The following is an 18,375-nucleotide window of genomic DNA, read 5'->3' as shown; positions in this document are numbered from 1 at the left end:
TGGAAAAACGATTGAAATGCCATATAGGATTAGTTAACGAAAAGTTTCGAGCGCATCAAAGTAAAATGAGTTTTTTGGTAGTAGGGCGGTATAACTCTTCATCATGCAATCGTAATTTAAGTCACATTTGATAAAGGCGTAAGACATGACATCGTTCCCTCACAAAATGAGACTTCTATTTATTATGATCCTAGGACGGCTTGCTCGTATTCTATGCCAAAATCGAGTATGACACTATTTAGTATTATGCGACATTTTACCAGAAAGCACGATGTTCTGTCATATTTAATGTCAATCATCGTATGCTTTTTCTTTTTTAGCATTGTATGGCGTTTTGCCGAGGCATGTTAGGGATAATAAATAAACACCAAAGGACAAAAAAATCACATACTAAATTGGCACGGTTTGGTTGGTTGAAACTATGTCCACCGAGGAAACAGTAAGAGATTTCATTATATATTAAGCAAGATAACCAATACTAAAATCACACTCAGATTCTCACGAAAACTCAGACGTTTCCCAGTCTCAATTAAACTTCGATGTCCCTCGGTGCATTCCTCACAGTCTCTCACTAAGAACACAACTCGAGAAAACCTACATATTGGCTTTGATGGCCAGGAAGTGTACCTTCTGATGAAATTGCAGAAAAATAGGCTCAATAGCAATTGAAATCAGTTCACGCGGTTTCCTGCGCCTAATGATCTGGGCGCTCGGCACATGGCCAATAGCCTGGCCATTCCAGGCCAGTGGTCGGTAGCCAGGGCGCCCGCCGGCCAGGGCCTCCAACTTCTTAACAACACCGCACGAGGTTCGAACTGAACCCTCAATTGCCCGGACCTTTCACGAACCCATTTTCTGTTTTTCACGATAATCCCGGCAAGAATTCATGACAATAGTCATACCAAACAGACAGAGGGGGAGACGAAAACAGTATGCATTTAGTAGGGCTTTCCATGTTCAACTTACCAAATCTAGAGCCTCAATTCATGGTAAGTTTTCATCTGGCTCGAAATGGTAACCCACAACCAATGTCAGTTGAATGTGGAGCAAATGATGGCAGAGAGCATGTGAAGTGGGGTTGGGAGTTTCTTTTTGGTACTACGACCAGGGCCCAAGGGCTTGGACACATGCACTTTTGCTCTCAGCCTAGTACCCATGATTGTCCCTGATTTTGATCGAACACTGCATCGTGACTTTTCTGTTTAGCTGAATAAAGCACAGCAATCGGATTAAGAGTGCTTATTTTGTTCGAGTGATTTCCATGAACTGGCTTCTTGTTCTCTCAATCTCACCATTTGACGCTCTGTTGCATGGATCAAACATGCTGTTGCTTAATCTCGTGTTTTAAATTTTTTCTTTCTTGGTACATAGTCTCAAAGTATATTAGTATTGAAAGTGAAAGATAGTTTCTCCTCATCCTGTTTGTTGCTGGCAAGTTTAAGTCGAATAGAATAACCAATTACATATTGGTTTAGATGACAAAGAAGATTGCTCCTCTCCTTATGGTCTTGGTTCAAATCTGAGTAAAATCCAAAATGCACTTGACCAATGTCGAAGAAGTGCACTGGTCGAGGTGTGTGAAAGCTGGTCTAGACACCACCTGAATATTAAACCAAAATTTTTTTTTTGAGTAGAATATAATACTTTATCAAATGATGATGGATGTGCATGGATCCCGTGCTCAATGCTCTTAATTTCACTTTAGGTACTCAATTTTCATGTTCACCTATACTTAAAAAAATCTAGGTATGGATCTTTCTAGCATCGCGATGAACCACTTGAAAGCAATTTGTTGAATATCCTATAAGGAAACTAAAATGATATGTGAAGGTAAAATTTACCTTCGTGGAAGGAATCACCTTGATCGCACTTAGTTTGATTTATTGTACATGCAACTCTCAAAAAATTTTACAAACATAATCATCATTTCAATTTTCATCCATGACCAAGATAGGTCTAGCTTTCTATTCCGAAGTAATCTCTTCTCAGTATGTCTATAAGAACAGTCGTCACATTACAAGTTTGTCTGGTAAACTGCTTCTGCATAAAAGTTCTCACAGCAGTCCTTATCCACCTGCATCAGCTAAGTCTTGATGCAGACCTCCTCTTACAGACACGACTTCACTAGTCTCTTCATCAATGACAAATAATGTGATGAATCAATGGCATATTCCCAAAGACTCTGTGTTGTTATATCTGTCTGTCTAGAAGGAGTTAAATGCAGCCCATCCCATGTTTCCTTGCAAGATAGGATAAACACAGCACTACTTTCAGAGCATCAAAAACCAAGAAATCAGTTCATGATTGCTTTTTTATTATCTGATGAATTAATTGACAAGTCTGAGCTTAATAGTTCTAGAAGGATCTGATGTTAAGAGTCCACATTGAGAAACCTTTTGATAAGTAAACCTTCATAAATTATACACTTTGCACCCTTTAGCGGGAAAATCCGCCTTGTTAGATGGACCTGCACTTTTGTTTTGACAGTCCGAGAACTAAATGACAGGATCACAGTCAGATGAGTTTATGATAAACAAGTTCACTAGCGGTTAGGCAAAATTATTCGGAGAGTCTAATCAATCTTGTGTTTATGGAAGCTTAATTTGTTAAAATTTGATTAGCAAAAGAGACTGTCTAGATAATGGGAGAATCATATTCGGCCGTTCAGGAATGGGAAATGTGCTGAAGTCTGAGCAGTTTATGGCTGAAGTGTTTCTGAAAAACGGAATATTCTCGTTGATTTAGAACTTCTTGTTTCGGTTGTCTCTTGTTGTGGCTGATGTGAATGAATCTCCGGTTCAATGCCAGAGAGAGCCAACGTGAAGCAAGAGTTTCTCTAAATTGAAACAAGAAGTTTGTCTGTACAAAGGGGAAATCTGGCCTATATAGAATGTTTATAGACATATTTTGAATTCAAAAGGAGCATTGGAGTCTCTGTTCTTCACAGATTTGTATAAATGTTGCTGATAGAATTAGGCTAAAAATTTATTACATGGTCATCCCATTCAACCAATTTGTATTAATTACAGATCACATTATGAGAGCATTATTCAATTTCTTAGGAACCCTCTCCAACACCTAATATAACTTCCTATCACCTACCTTCATCTAAAGAACACTCTCAGACTCAGAGAGAGCATTGAAGAAACTGCAAACTGAAAGTAGAGAAAATAAAGTAGTGATTGGCGGGCAAATTATAGACCATTGATCTCAGATGAAGTGTGAGGGAGATGCTACCACGTCGTCTCGACCACCACTTATGAGACTCAATAAATAAGAAAGTTGTTAATTTCTAAAACAGGTCTATTCTCTGAAATGGAGATAAACAAAAGAGTCATTTGGCAATGAGGAAGTTCAATTGGAAAATAACTGTTTAGGAAAAAAAAAAGGGCAAGAAGAAGAATTTTGTGTACGAGTCTTGTGTGTGCGAAAAAGATAGTCTTCCCATTTCCTTTGGATTGACAACATCTCTGTCTCATTAAAAGAGAGAGAGAGAGAGAGAGAGAGAGAGAGAGAGAGAGAGAGATCAAATAACCAAGAATTGCCCATGATGTTTGGGTTTTATTTGCTTTTCAAAGACATGAAACTCAAAATCTCAGTCCCTCCTGTTAAAGGTATTCCAAGCGCCTTGGGCACCACCATTTACATCAAAAGGACACACTAAAATGCATAAAACAAGAGAGAACAACAATGTCAGACTTTGTAATATAATCCTTAAGATATAATTTTTCTATATCAGATTATAGAACTTTATCAGATCTCTCGCCTGACAGTGATCTGAAAGATTTTCTGCCGAGGAGCACCAGACCAAGAAATGGAAAAACCCCGTATCCAAGTGCTCCATTTTGTTTTGATCTCTGACCCTGGACCAGCAAACTCTGCCAACTTCTTGATCTTATGTGCTTGGACAGATAAGTGTCTTCTTGAAAGATGGCAAAATACAGAGGCTGAAACAAACCCAACCCAGATTCAAGGTACAGAGCACCAGCAACATACTTCTGCTCTGAACCAAAATAAAAACTATTGCCTTCTTGTCTGAGGGAGACAATTCTTCAGTTTGTTTAACCCATACCCTTTTGGTCTTACTCGAAATCCTGCTCGTATAAGCAGGTATCAGGTTGATGGGCTATATAAGTTCGGGAGTCACCCGGTGTTTCATGGCTTGAAGCATCAGAACAGAATTGAAACTTGCTTGTGAATAACGAATCACATACGCTATTATTAACTTGTATTGAACAGTTTTATCCAAGGAAATGGTCAGCTCGTGTTGGAGACCGTCTTTCGAAGGACAAGAAAGCCGCAAGCACGACGAAGTTGGAGGGAGATCCGATGGGTTGATGTGGAGCAAAAGCTTAGGGAATCATGCTTACGGAGAATTCTCCATGGCGGTTATTCAGGCCAACAATTTGTTGGAGGACCAAAGCCAGCTCGAATCGGGACAGCTGAGTTTCACTGATTCCGGGCCCTTCGGGGCGCTTGTTGGCATCTATGATGGCCATGGTGGGTCTGAGGCTTCACGGTTTGTCCGCAACAATCTGTTCTGCAACATCAAGAGTATGTCTCACCTTGCTTGAGAACTTTCTGACCCTTGTAGATTCACTAACGAATTTCCTGGTCTAAAATCATGCACAATCTCGACTGGACAATTAGACTTCGGTCCTACTTCATAAGACGATACACATATCACCACAAATAGAATAGTTGTTTAGAACTTATGCACACTGGTTTGGGCAAGAAATGTTCACTTCTTTTGTGATCGCTTGAAATCAGAGCTAAAATTGTTGCTTGCTTGTAGGCGGTGTTCATCATTGCATTTTAATCGTGTGCTTGAATCAAGTTCTTGTCACGCATATCTAATTTTTTGGTCCTTATCACGGCTACTACTGATAGAAAAAGCTAATTTCCAATGCAGAATTGGTGTCCGAGCATAAAGAGGTCAGTGCAAATGTCATTAAGAAGGCTTTCTCAGCAACCGAAGAGGATTTTCTCTCTATGGTAAAGAAACATTGGCATAACAAACCACAGATTGCGTCCGCCGGATCGTGTTGTCTGGTTGGCGTCATAAGCAACGGGACTCTAATTGTCGGAAATGCTGGGGATTCCCGGGCGGTACTAGGGAGAGCAGTGAAGAACTCCAAAAGAATAACACCCATCCAATTATCAGAAGAGCACAATGTGAATTTCGAATCTGTGAGAGAGGAAGTCCGGTCCCTACATCCCCACGATCAACAGATCGTGATGCTCAAACATAAAGTTTGGCGTGTTAAGGGACTCATACAGGTAATACTCTTTGATTTACTTCATTCTTTACCTGTTCTTTCAAATGAACAAGTGCGCTTAACTTGACCAAAGATGCATACTACGTGTATCCCTAGTTGGTATTTGGTAGTACATCTGATGTTTTTTAACCCTGCCCAATGAATTCTAGTTCTAGGGAAGAATTTTTCCACATAAAATGGGATGGTTATGATCTGCTTTTGCTCTTCAGGTCTCAAGATCTATTGGAGATGCATACCTGAAAAGGACAGAGTTCAATAGAGAGCCTTTGCCTCACAAGTTCAGACTGCCTGAGCCATTTATCAAGCCAATCTTGAGTTCAGAGCCATCAGTATCGATACACCAACTCCAGCGTGAAGACCACTTCCTCATTTTCGCATCTGATGGTCTTTGGGAGCATTTGAGCAATCAAGATGCTGTTGACATTGTCAAGAACTACCCTCGCAAGGTGCGATCCATGCGCTCCCATCCTATTCTTAGAACTTCATTGAATCCAGAAGTATGTTTTCGCAAGGGCATCTATTTGAAGCACAAATGTGTTAGTAATTTTGCTTGCTCATTGTAGGACTATTCTTTATTCCACAGCACGTTGGGACTCAGTTTACATGTTTTATTGGTTGAATCAGGGAATTGCAAGGAGGCTGATCAAAGCGGCGCTGAAAGAAGCAGCGAAGAAGAGGGAAATGAGGTACTCGGACATGAAAAGGATCAAGTGCGGAGTGAGGAGGCACTTCCACGACGACATAAGCGTCGTCGTTCTGTTTCTTGATCCGCGGTTAGCCAGTAGTAAGAGCTCATTACAACGATCTGTGTCGATAAAAGGAGCAGGAATGGCCTCTGCTCCTGCTGCTGACTCCTAGGTATAGGCAAACGGCCAGGGTCTATCCCTCGCCAACCAGTCTCACCATTCAACTTACTTAATGACGGGTTCTTGTAGAAGCTGCATCGGAATTCCTTGAGGATCATTAAGAGGAGCCCTCAGGGACCAATTCCCAGAGCTAAGAACTTGTTATGCAAATCAGTATAATTGGAAAGAAATTCCCCGGACGATTGTTGACAAACGACTCTAGATCTGTTAATTGAAAGTTCGTAGGGATCTATTGGCAAATGTAAATAAAGGTCGTCTCCGCTTTCCTCAGTAAGTTCTGATTACTTGATAAATTAAGCTCCAAGATTGAAATTTGAAGATTAGCTCCATCACTTGATTTGATGCAAAAGTTAACTTCAAGTTGATTTCATACAAAAAAAAAAAAAAAGGGCAATGCCAAGGAGGCCATAAACTAATGCATATAGCTTTTCGGTTCACTAGCCTCTTCAGCCCTATGTTAAAGCAATGTCATTACCTAGAAGCTTACCTCGAGACTACTAGGACTCTCTTGCCCAGCATTCGGTCGATGCTGGAAGATCACTTCAGAGGAAAAAGAAAATTCACCGGTCATGAGGGATGGAACTTTCAAAACATACTTTCGAGGACGATTTGTTCTTTTTATTTTCATTCAGCTAAAGATACCTACTTTCGTTTCCAGAGCTTTCCAAATGGTTTCTAAATCAGCAAATCAACTGTTAGAAGTTGGACCACAAGGACTGCCCGAAACAGAATTCCGAGTTCAGACGAGAAAATATTAGGTACCCCAAGTAATACCAGGTCAGCAAAAAACAAGTTCATTCTTCGTGCGCCACGTGTCCCTCGCGGGCCCACCTGCCAGAAAAAACTCTCTTCTGCACTTTCTCTTTCTCCTCGCTTCTCTATTCTGCACTTGCTTTTTCATCTCTTTTTTGCCGCCACCATGGCCATGGAGCTTGAGCTTGAGCCCAACATCTCGGCCTCCATTGCCACATAGCTCGAGCTCACGGTTGCAAGCATGTTCGAGCTTCAAGCTCGCGGCCATGGCTGGTCATGGTCACTCGAGTTCTGAATCCCGTTGATAGCCGCTAGATCTAGAGACTTATGGCCAAGGATACTTAATCCGGAGTCTCGCCGTCACCATAGCCGCAGAACTTGAGTTCGAGCCTAGAGCACGAGCTCGAGCACAACCGTTCAACCATGGCTGCCATCTGTTGAGCTAGCGGCCATGGCAGCCCGAGTTGCGACGACTCGCGGCCATGGATGCTCAAGCTCACAGAAGCCGTGTAGATGGAGCTTCGAGCTTGCAGCTATGGGAGTTAGACCCAGAGTCTCGTGGCCACGGACACTTGATTTGAAAACTTGCAACGGCCATGGACGAGAGGTCGAACTTGAGCTAACGGCCATAGCCGAGAAGAAACCGCAGTGAAGAGAGAGAAGAGAGGAGAGAGGCGAGGAGAAAGAGCAAGTGCAGAAGAAAGAGAGTTTTTTTTTGGCAGGTGGGCCCGCGATGGACACGTGGCGCACGAAAAATGAACTTGTATTTTGCTGACCTGGTATCACTTGAGTACCCAATATTTTCTCAGTTCAGACCCCTTATAAACAACACACAAGGCAGTCATCAGCTGTCGTTTCAATTCAACAGCCAATACAGATGACTGTCGTCTACATGTGTCTACAGGTGTCTACAGAATGGGGTCTATGATGTCTCAGGGCGCAATGCCTGTCATAAGAGGAGACAGCTAGGATAGCAACCATATGGAAGAGACGATGAAAACAATATCCAACAATTTACTCCAATACAAAACGAATATCACAGTAAAATTACAATAACTATAACCTTAGTTCACTACTTAAGAGAAGTTTCATAACTCAAAACATCATTACATGCCAAACTATCCCCAGTCAAATGGACAATCCTACCTCACTGACTGCAATCCACCAAGTGAAGACCCGCAGAAATCAAGAAACCTCCTCCACGTGCTAGCTTTTCTCGAAGAAACGGATAAGTATATCAGAAATTCCAATTTCACAGCCATGATTGACAGATTTCATTTCTTTGTATCATAGAAGCCGAACTTTCCATATTTGAGATGTCCCTACTTGAGTTTTGCCAAAAAAAAAAATGTACCTTCAATTCATTCCAACACAATCTGCAATACGTCTCACTATCAAGAGAGACTGATGATGACTCTCAACAAACAAGAAATGCTTTATACCTTTTCATGATGCAGCCTAGATTATTTGCCACTGGTAAAATCTATCAGATCTCATGACCATTCATTTCATGAACTGCATGATATGAAGCAGCAAAACACCCCCATAACGTACTAACATGGAATACAGAACTCAAAACCCACTCAAAAACATGCTCTACCTCATGCGGGGAATTTTAGTCCGGACTAGACTGAGAGTTTGTTTCAAAATTACAAATTTCAAATACAATGCACACATGTCACATCTTAATAACTACAGCATTTCCAGATACTTTAACAGCCAAGTCAAGGAGAAATAAAAATGTGGCAACAAGCAATGAAGCACACATTGACAGCTAAAAGCCATTGCCATCAACCCCTTCACCGCAAGACTAATAATAAAAAAGTGATGGCATTTCTGAGCACAGGTTTCTTCTAGTCTGTCAATCTACTTCATCAGCAAATAACATATCAATCTACCACGTCAACAGATGCCACGAGATACCCCACTAAGGAATACTCTATCCAAAATATCTATGATGAAAATCATTCAATTTAATCAAAAGAAAATAAATCATGTCCACACCAAACACACATCCCAACACAGAATGCTGATTACTGAGGCTGTATAGGAATTTCTGATAATTTTGATAAGACTAAGATTGGTTAACACGTGGAGGGAGGTTTCATCATCGAGGCCCCACAAGGTGAATTTAAGACCAATGCAGACGAAGATTCTCCTGCTCTAAAATCCTGTTCAATGTCCTGTTGCAGCTACTCAACTAAGCATCAATTTGGATCTGAATATTCATGCATCAACAACAAGCACGGCTTCATAGATTGCTGGTAGATAAAACTAAGTTAGACCATTCTACCTGCAAAATAAAAAAACCAAGTATAAGTATCATTACATCGATTAATCAATGGGCAAACCAATGATTTAGGAGGCGCTAGCAGAAAAAGTAACAACAACTACAGCAAATTAAAACACAGAACTTACTATGCAAAGGAAAAAATAAAAAGAAAGAAAATGTATAGAAGTGTGCTCCTCAAGACCCCTCGCCGGCCTTGCCAGCGATTGCTTCCTTGCCATTCACCTGTGACAGGGACCCCAACGGAGGATTTGAAAACCTGGCAAGACAAATACCTGTCAGATTATAACATTGAAAGTATAATAAACAACTTTCCATTGACCTAGCTTTTGGGCTAAAATGCTCTTATGGGGCACAAATTGAAGAAGAACAAAGATAAGGATGAACATGGGAGAAAACTAGCATGGATAAGAACCTGATTGCCCTTGCTTTCCTCTTTTCTTCCTCCTCGGGATCAACTTTCTTGCCCGATGTGAACCTGGCAAGCCGAGCTTTCTTTTTTGCCACCTCATCAGCATCAGCAGGTGCTGCAAGGACACCAAACCTGAGAAACAACGAAAAAAAATGAGCACAAGATATAAAATTTTTGAGGTGAAGAGTAACCGGTTAACGAAAACCTAATAACATACCTCTCTGCCCTAGCCTTTCTCTTCAACTCCTCCGACTTAGTCAGTTCTTCAGATTTGTTTGGACCAGATATAGTGCCAAACCTACAATAAAGAGAATCCAGCCATTGCAACAATCAAATAATGATAAAGGGCAGAAAAGGGGAAGAAATTGCAAGCCCGTTAAAAGTTCTATTGAAAACAAAGTCAGCAGCATCGATAAAATAATGTAAATAATTCTAACCGTGTTGCTTTTCCCTTTCCATTGGCCTCACAAATCAAGTCCACTATGCCAGTACCATAATGTATAATGGGCATGGGCATGGGATTCAATAGAGACTAAATTTTTCAACTATCATAGACTCTGAAAGTTGAAATACATTTGGTCACATTACTAAAAAATCAAGCACCTATAGGTTCATCTAATGCCCCAAAGCTTTCCCTCCTTGGCTCGGCAAAAATATAAAACAAACAACATTGATTAGATCAACTACTACTACATTAAACCAGATACACCACCTAATAGCAAACCATAAGTTTACCTCAGAGACGGAGGGGAGTAAGGGGGGATAAAGGGAAGGAGAGGCAGATGTAAGACAATCTCAAATGCCATCATGATGTTCAGCAGAAAACAGTTTTCCAGTATAGGTAAGACGATTGTTGGTCCTTCACTAGGATTTCCCAAACAAAGTTTGTCTGAGAAGTGCTTAATGGAGATGTGGCATATGCAATGGTTCCTGCACCTTATTATTGCAACACCTTCCAAGAAAGTCCACAGATTGGCCCAGAATTTTCCAAAGGCCACCCCCCCGAACCCAAAGAACTCCACAATTATGTTACTCAGTGCCAAACATGAGGTTCTGGCAACAAATTCAATTAATGCATGAGGACGCCAACAAGTCACACTCCAGCAGTTATTAGCATTAGCTCAATGAGTAGATTAAAAGAAAAACATCCATAAAATGTGCAATCGACGCGCTAGAAACACCCGATTAAAAGAGTCAGAGATGCCCAGATTTTGGAACCATCGACCATATCCCACCAGCCAAGCACCATAACCCAGAGAGCTCAAGTAGACTACAATGCCAAACGAAAAGGGATTGCTGAAGAGAGTTCTCTAAAACTAACAGCCCAATGCTTCGAGGTTAAGCTTTTTCTACTCCTGCTGTCCACCAATATCACAGCAACAACAACGACATGCACATATATTTACAAAAAAAAAAAAAAAAAAAAAAAAAAACCCTAACAATCCCTAAAAGCTTCGTACCGCATACAACCAAGCAAAAAAGAGAACGTCAACACGCGATCGAACTCGCAAACCTTTCAGCGCGAGAGTTGCGCTTCTCCTTCTCGGAGAGCTGCACCGGCACACCGAACCTCTCCGCCCGCCGGATCTTCTTCTGGACGTCGTCGGCCGCCGGCTCCTCGCCGCCCTTCCCCGCCCGCGCGTCCGCGGGATCGGCATCGGCGGCGGCCTCCGCGGCCTCCTCTTTCAGCTCGCCCTCCTCCTCCTTGGCGGGCCCGTCCGCGGCGGCGCCGGGGCCGGGATCGGAACCGTCGGCGGGCGAGGGGTCGGCGGGATCTAGGGTTTCGACGGGGTTGTCGGTCTCCTCTTCCTGTGGGATCTTCTCGTTCAGGTTGATGACCGCCTTGCTCGCCATTGCCGCGAAGAGCGTGGGGACGAAGGAAGCAGAGAGAGAGAGAGAGAGAGAGAGAGAGAGAGAGAGAGAGAAGGGAGCGTCTGGTGCTTTGCGCCGCGAGACGGAGATGGAGAGAGAAGGCGAGGGCAAAGCTTCGGGAGGTTGAAGAAGGCGGTGCGATTTTTCCACTTTTTTTTTTCTTTTTCTTTTTTTTTGGTATTGGTGCTGTTGATATGGAGATATTTTCTCGGGGGTTTCGGGGGGACGTTGCGTGGCGAAAGCGTAATTTGGGGGAGGACCGAGGGCTTCTTCGGTCAATGGGCCTGGCCCATGGGCCCCCCCGATGTACAAAAAGGATCGATGCGAAGCCCATTGAGATATGATCCGATTAACTTGTCTGGTTTACTCGTTTTTTTGCTAACTTTTTTTTCTTCTTTCTTTTTCTGGTGGTTTGGAAACAATTTGCATATGGGCTTCGGGGGCTCTAAACAGACTCTCGGACAAAATGTCACACCCCAAAAACAACTAGAAAAGGGGGATGACACGGTCATCCTTCCACACGAAGGACGCAGCCACGACAATAACCAACAACCTGTTATCAATATATACATCTCAAACCACATATATATCAGATAAACCAACGGGTTGGTTATATCATCAGAGTTTCTATAATCCACCAAAAGAACATGTACATCAAGAACTCAGCCAACCCGACGAACTATCAACAACCTTACAAACAACTCCAAAAATCATACCCAAAAATCTAACTCCCAAACGTCCCCGCGATAGCGCTCTCGTACTAACGGCCGCTAGCCGAGGAACTGAAAAGATTGGGAAAGAGAGGGATGAGCAACCACAGATGAATAGTACATCTCTTCTAAGTAGATCGAGCAATCACTATGCATGTGTACAAAGCAATACCAGAACTTTAGAAGTCAAACCCAAGGTTTAAAATACATATAGAATCACATAAGAGTTATTTCATTTCATCAAAACTTTGTACAAGTCACAAATACACATTTAAATCCACCATCACAATTCAAACTATCAATGGTCAAGTCCATTGATCAATCTCTATACAAACCACGTCAATGGTCCATTCCATTGACTAATCTCAAATCACACATCAATGGTCTATTCCATTGATGAATCTCATATTATATCAAATGTCGATGGTCTATTCCATCGACCAATCTATTGCTCAATATCTAACTATGGTCACGACACAAAGCCTTGTGACAAGGCTACCAAGATTCCCCCATTGGCAAGGTCTCCACCTACAAAGCCGGTGGCTCGGTCCAGAAGGATATCCTAAACCCGGTATGCATACCCCAAAACCCTTCAATGGGTTCACAGTCATATTGAGCATTAAACAATCATCATCCAATATCAGAATTCCAATCCATAATACATTTCACAAATCAAACAAATAACTTTCTCATAATACGGCTCATCCGCCAGAAATACATTTCGTAGAGCATTTCTTGAATAATTTCCGAACTCATTTTATAAACTAGTTCATAACACAATATACAGATGTATCCTTTCATAATACATTTCCAAAAACGATTCCCAAATCATTCTCAAATACTAAAAAGTAGTAAATGCTCGATCCCAATTTATGCAGCAAAATGTTCTTTTAAATTCAACATATATATTTATATCGAATCATAATTCTTTCGAGATATGATTTTTATAAAACCAAATAAGAGATAGTACCACTCACCTTGAAAAGCTGAAAACTAACCTACAGCGGTTTCTCGAGCTGACGCACTCGAATACCTAACAATAAGCCGAAAAACGGTATCAAAATCGAGTAAAATGATACTTCAACTACGATTCGGCTCAACTAAGCTTAGACGCTAATATAACGACTAAAAGATGCCCCCAAATCATTCGTCCAAAGCGATTATCCAAATTCGTCCACGATGCGGAATTTGAGCGTGAAACTTAATTGCGCCATAACTTTCTCCACTAAACTCCGTTCTAAGCGAACTTATAGTCAAGAGAAAGCTTATTCAGAGCACTACAGGAACCCCAACTTGGCAGCCCAAAAATCGAGCCGAAAACCGACGAAAATCGGCCTAAAAACCACTGTTCGCGCACTGTTCACTGCGCGCACTCAACTTCAAAAATTCATATCCAGCAAACCGTAAGTCCAAATCAGGTTCCGTAAAATCCCACGGCTCCGCAATACTGTAAACTACCAATTCTATAAAAATACGCAGCTGAACGACTCAAAAATCAAACTTCGCCGCTTGAATTTCCCAAAATTCCGAATTTAAACCCTAAATCGGAAAACTTCTCCGATCAAACGAACGAGGGGCGCGAGTGCTTACCGAACGTTGAAATACGAAGTTGATTCGAGCTGGCGAGGCTCCGATGACGTGAGCCTTTCCTTTTTCTTCTTCTTCCTTTCCTTTCCCTTTCTCTCTTTTTCTTTCTTCTCCTTTCTCTCTGTCTCGGCCGAGGCAGCTCTCGGCTTAAATGAGAAAATCAGAGTGTTACTGTAGCAACTTTTGACTTTTTGACTTTTTGAAAATTTTTTTTTTTTCAAATACCCGAATATTACATCCATCCCTCCTTAAAAGAAATTTCGTCCTCGAAATTTGTACTTACCTCAACTTTCAAACAAGTGAGGGTACTTGCATTTTGCCTCCTCCTCAAGTTCCCAAGTGGCTTCTCTCTCAGTGTGGTTCAGCCATTGTATTTTTACATAAGGAATGGTCCGCCGTCGCAACACCTGATCCTTCCTATCGACGATGCGAATAGGCTGCTCTTCATACGTCAAGTTCTCCCTTAACCTCAATGGTGTAAAGTCCAATACATGCTCAGGATTTGGCACATATTTACGTAACAAAAGAGACGTGGAACACGTTATGAACACCTGACAGTGCCGGTGGCAAAGCAAGTTTATAAGCGACTTCACCAATCTTCTCTAAGATCAAGAATGGTCCCACGTATCTTGGACTCAACTTCCCGCGCGTGTCAAATCTCATAACACCCTTCGTAGGAGAAACTTTTAGGAATACATGATCCCCCACACTAAACTCCACCTTGCGCCTTTTAAGATCTGCATAACTTTTCTGACGACTTTGAGCCGTTTTGAGACGTTCCCGAACCAACCTAACTTTCTCTTCTGACTGCTGAATGAACTCGGGACCAGTTAGTCTTTTCTCACCAACATCATCCCAACAAATAGGGCTTCTGCATTTTCGGCCATACAAAGCTTCAAAAGGTGCCATCTTAATGCTGGAATGATAGCTGTTGTTATAAGAAAATTCTGCTAAGTGTAGATGTTCATCCCAAGAACCTTCAAAGTCAATGATGCAAGATCTCAACATATCCTCTAATGTCTGGATCGTTCTCTCTGACTGCCCATCTGTTTGCGGGTGAAAAGCTGTACTCAAGTTGAGTTTAGTACCCAATGCTCCTTGTACACTCCTCCAAAAGTTAGATACAAATCTGGGATCCCTGTCGGAAACAATGCTTACTGGAACTCCATGCAGCTTCACTATCTCATTAACATATCGTTTTGCCATGTCTTCCATTGAAAGGCCGAATCGGTATGACAAAAAGTGTGCGGACTTAGTCAATCGGTCAACAATCACCCATATAGCATTCTTACCATTTGGCGTTCTCAGTAGACCAACTATAAAGTCCATGGTGATACGCTCCCACTTCCATTTAGGTATCTCTAGAGGGCGTAACTGTCCACCTGGTTTCTGGTGCTCAATTTTCACTTGCTGGCAAACTAGGCATTGGTCGACGAATTTTACAACATCCTTCTTCATATTGACCCACCAGAAGTTCTCTCTCAAGTTCCTATACATTTTAGTGCTTCCAGGATGAATTGAGAATCTAGTGCTGTGAGCTTCCTGCAATATCTCCTTTTTCAATTCTAAATCATCAGGAACACATAGACGACCACGAAACTTCAAGGACCCATCTACGTGTATACTGAAGTCTGCTTGTCCTCCAGCTTCCACGCCTTCTTTGAATTTCTGCAACTGAGGATCTTCATTCTGTTTGGTCTTAATTCTATCAATCAATGTTGGTTGCACTTGAAGATTAGCTAAACGAGCACCAAGCTGATGTACTAATACCTCCAAGTCCAACTTCCTCATGTCTTCAAGAATAGGCTTTTGAGAAGTAAGTAAAGTTGCCATATTTCCAAAGGACTTACGACTCAAGGCATCCGCTACCACGTTAGCCTTTCCTGGATGATAATTAATAGACAAGTCATAATCCTTTAAAAGTTCTAGCCATCTTCTCTGCCTCATGTTTAGCTCTTTCTGGGTAAAAATATACTTCAGACTCTTGTGATCGGTAAAAACTTCACATCTTTCACCATACAAATAATGCCGCCATATTTTTAAGGCAAACACAACCGCTGCTAATTCGATATCATGAGTGGGGTAGTTCTTCTCATGTGGTTTCAATTGTCTAGAAGCATAGGCAACAACTTTATCATCTTGCATAAGAACACAACCCAAACCTTCTTTAGACGCATCACAGTAAATTATGAAGCCAGTAGTTCCTGAAGGTAAAGTCAATATAGGGGCTGACACTAGCCGCCTCTTTAACTCTTGAAAACTGCTCTCACATTGATCCGACCATACAAATTTAACTCTCTTCTGAGTTAGGCGAGTAAGTGGACCAGCGATCTTTGAGAATCCCTCTACAAATCGCCTGTAATAGCCAGCTAGCCCAAGAAAACTTCTCACTTCTGTAACATTAGTAGGGCGATTCCACTGAACAACTGCTTCAACTTTCTTTGGATCTACTAATATGCCATCTTTCGAGATTACATGACCCAAGAATTCTATATGATCAAGCCAAAAGTCGCACTTACTAAATTTAGCATACAACTTCTTCTCATGCAAAGTCTGTAAGACAAACCTCAAGTGTTGTTCATGATCCTCCAAACTCTTCGAAAACACTAGAATGTCATCGATGAACACCACAATAAATTTATCTAGATACTCTCTGAACACCCTGTTCATCAAGTCCATGAAAGCAGCAAGCGCATTTGTTAGACCAAAAGGCATGACGAGAAATTCATAATGGCCATACCTTGTTCCAAAGCGCTTTAGGCACATCATCCACTTTTATCTTCAATCGATGATACCCGAACGAAGATCGATCTTAGAAAAGACTTGAGCTCCCGAAGTTGATCAAATAAATCATCAATCCGGGGTAAAGGATATTTGTTTTTGATCGTCACCTTATTAAGTTCTCGGTAGTCTATACAAAGCCTCATACTACCATCCTTCTTTTTCACAAATAAAACTGGAGCTCCCCAAGGTGAGACACTAGGTCTGATGAAACCTTTATCCAAAAGCTCTTGCAATTGCGTTTTCAATTCTTTCAACTCGGTAGGTGCCATTCGATATGGTGCCTTAGAGATAGGTGCCGTACCGGGCATCAATTCAATACAGAACTCAATTTCTCTATCAAGAGGCAAACCTGGTAAATCCTCGGGAAATACATTGGGAAATTCTCTGACAACTGGAACATCTTCCAACTTCGCTCCAACCTTGCTTGTGTCTTTTACACAAGCCAAATAACCACTACAACCCTTTCTCAAAAGTTTCTTTGCTTGCAAAGCCGATATCAACCTTGGAAAATTGTCTTTACAACTTCCCGAAAAAGAGAATTCGGGTTGACACGGAAGTCTAAAGATCACTTTCTTTGAAAAACAATCAACAGTAGCACGGTATGTGGATAACCAATCCATCCCTATAATAATATCGAAATCTCGAACATTTAACTCCACTAGATCCACAGGCATTTCAACATTATTAATTTGGAGCGCACATCCCTTGAACACATGATCAGCAACCAAGAAATCACCAGTAGGAGTATCGACACGCAATTCATATTCAAGAGGCTCAGGCAACACATCAAGCTTCTTTGCAAATTCAGTAGAAACAAAGGAATGCGTAGCACCGGAATCAAACAACGCATAAGCACATTGCGAGGCAATAGAAATATTACCTGCAACAACTGCGTTAGATGCCGCCGCATCCTCCTTTGTCATCGCAAAAACTTTCCCATTTGTCCTCTGTCTTTGCGGGTTCTCTTGGGGCTTATCAACTGAAGGAGCATTCCTTCGCATGAAACAACGATGTGCTAGGTGTCCTCGTTGTCCACATAGATGACATGTTCTATTATCAGGTGTAGAATTCCTCTGTGTAGGACAATCACGCCGTATGTGTCCCGCTTTCCCGCATAAGAAGCACACTCCTATTTTCCAGCGACACTCACCGCCATGATACCCTCCACATGTAGTACACGGGCTGCGAGTATTCTGGGCTCTAAACTTCCCTGGTAGGTTATTGCTTCTTCGATTAATACTGCCACTTACACGACTTCCTTGAAACTCAGTAAACTTGGGCCTCTTTTGTTGATGAACACCCTGTGTGTCACGCTCTAATTTGTACCGTTCCACCTTGATCGCTCGTTCCAAGACATCCTTGTATGTGGTCAGTTCAAGAGGTGCAAGCTTAGAACGTATATTAAGCCGAAGGCCTCTTTGGAAATGTTCAGCTTCATCATCCACATAATGTTTCGCAAACCTACTTAACTGGTTGAAGCGGCCTGCATAGTCCATCACTGTAGAGTCACCCTGAGATATGTGTATGAAGTCATCCCTCATCTTCGCTTGGAATGACCTCGGGAAGAATTGAGTATTGAAGGCTTTTGTAAAATCTTCCCAAGAAATTGTCGTATCTTCGCCTCCCAGGGCGAGTCTAGTCCCTTCCCACCAATACTCTGCTTCGCCCTCCAAACATTGGGTGGCAAAGTCAACCTTCCGATCATTGGGAACTCTATCGGTTCTAAAGATCCCCTCCATTCTTCTAATCCAACGTTCGGCCAATAGAGGATCCGATGTCCCATCATAAGTAGGTGGTTTGGCTTTTCTGAACTGGGCAACTG

The 18,375-nt window shown here is 41.9% G+C and overlaps 2 protein-coding genes across 2 annotated transcripts; one reads left to right on the top strand and one right to left on the bottom strand.

Moving 5' to 3' along the window:
- Positions 1-3,700: 3,700 nt before the first annotated feature.
- On the top strand, positions 3,701-8,561 carry LOC115674121 (probable protein phosphatase 2C 38). Its single transcript, XM_030596454.2, has 5 exons — positions 3,701-4,554; positions 4,913-5,280; positions 5,489-5,725; positions 5,904-6,882; positions 7,708-8,561. The coding sequence occupies exons 1-4, from the start codon at positions 4,254-4,256 to the stop codon at positions 6,135-6,137; spliced, it is 1,140 nt and encodes a 379-aa protein (XP_030452314.1). The 5' UTR covers positions 3,701-4,253; the 3' UTR covers positions 6,138-6,882; positions 7,708-8,561.
- On the bottom strand, positions 7,893-11,627 carry LOC115674220 (protein MODIFIER OF SNC1 11-like). Its single transcript, XM_056316462.1, has 5 exons — positions 11,114-11,627; positions 9,818-9,898; positions 9,604-9,732; positions 9,317-9,447; positions 7,893-9,191 (listed from the first exon to the last, which is right to left on the bottom strand). Exons 1-4 carry the CDS (start codon positions 11,452-11,454, stop codon positions 9,366-9,368), a joined length of 633 nt encoding a protein of 210 aa, XP_056172437.1. The 5' UTR covers positions 11,455-11,627; the 3' UTR covers positions 7,893-9,191; positions 9,317-9,365.
- Between the last annotated feature and the right edge of the window lie 6,748 nt (positions 11,628-18,375).

This window comes from Syzygium oleosum, unplaced genomic scaffold, assembly GCF_021117445.2.
Source record: "Syzygium oleosum isolate NSW1041296 unplaced genomic scaffold, Sole_v2.1 Sole_v2.12, whole genome shotgun sequence".
NCBI classification, from domain to species: Eukaryota; Viridiplantae; Streptophyta; class Magnoliopsida; order Myrtales; family Myrtaceae; genus Syzygium; species Syzygium oleosum.
Note: the sequence above shows the minus strand (reverse complement) of the source record. Positions and strands in the feature narration are given on the sequence as shown.

Excerpts from the sequence above, each read along its gene's own strand:
- LOC115674121 (XM_030596454.2), top strand. The coding sequence starts at position 4,254 with ATGGTCAGCTCGTGTTGGAGACCGTCTTTCGAAGGACAAGAAAGCCGC. Across the intron at positions 4,555-4,912 it reads TCTGTTCTGCAACATCAAGA|AATTGGTGTCCGAGCATAAA; the intron begins GTATGTCTCACC and ends TTTCCAATGCAG. Across the intron at positions 5,281-5,488 it reads GTGTTAAGGGACTCATACAG|GTCTCAAGATCTATTGGAGA; the intron begins GTAATACTCTTT and ends TTTGCTCTTCAG.
- LOC115674220 (XM_056316462.1), bottom strand. The coding sequence starts at position 11,454 with ATGGCGAGCAAGGCGGTCATCAACCTGAACGAGAAGATCCCACAGGAA. Across the intron at positions 9,899-11,113 it reads CGCAACTCTCGCGCTGAAAG|GTTTGGCACTATATCTGGTC; the intron begins GTTTGCGAGTTC and ends TCTTTATTGTAG. Across the intron at positions 9,448-9,603 it reads AGGAAAGCAAGGGCAATCAG|GTTTTCAAATCCTCCGTTGG; the intron begins GTTCTTATCCAT and ends TTGTCTTGCCAG.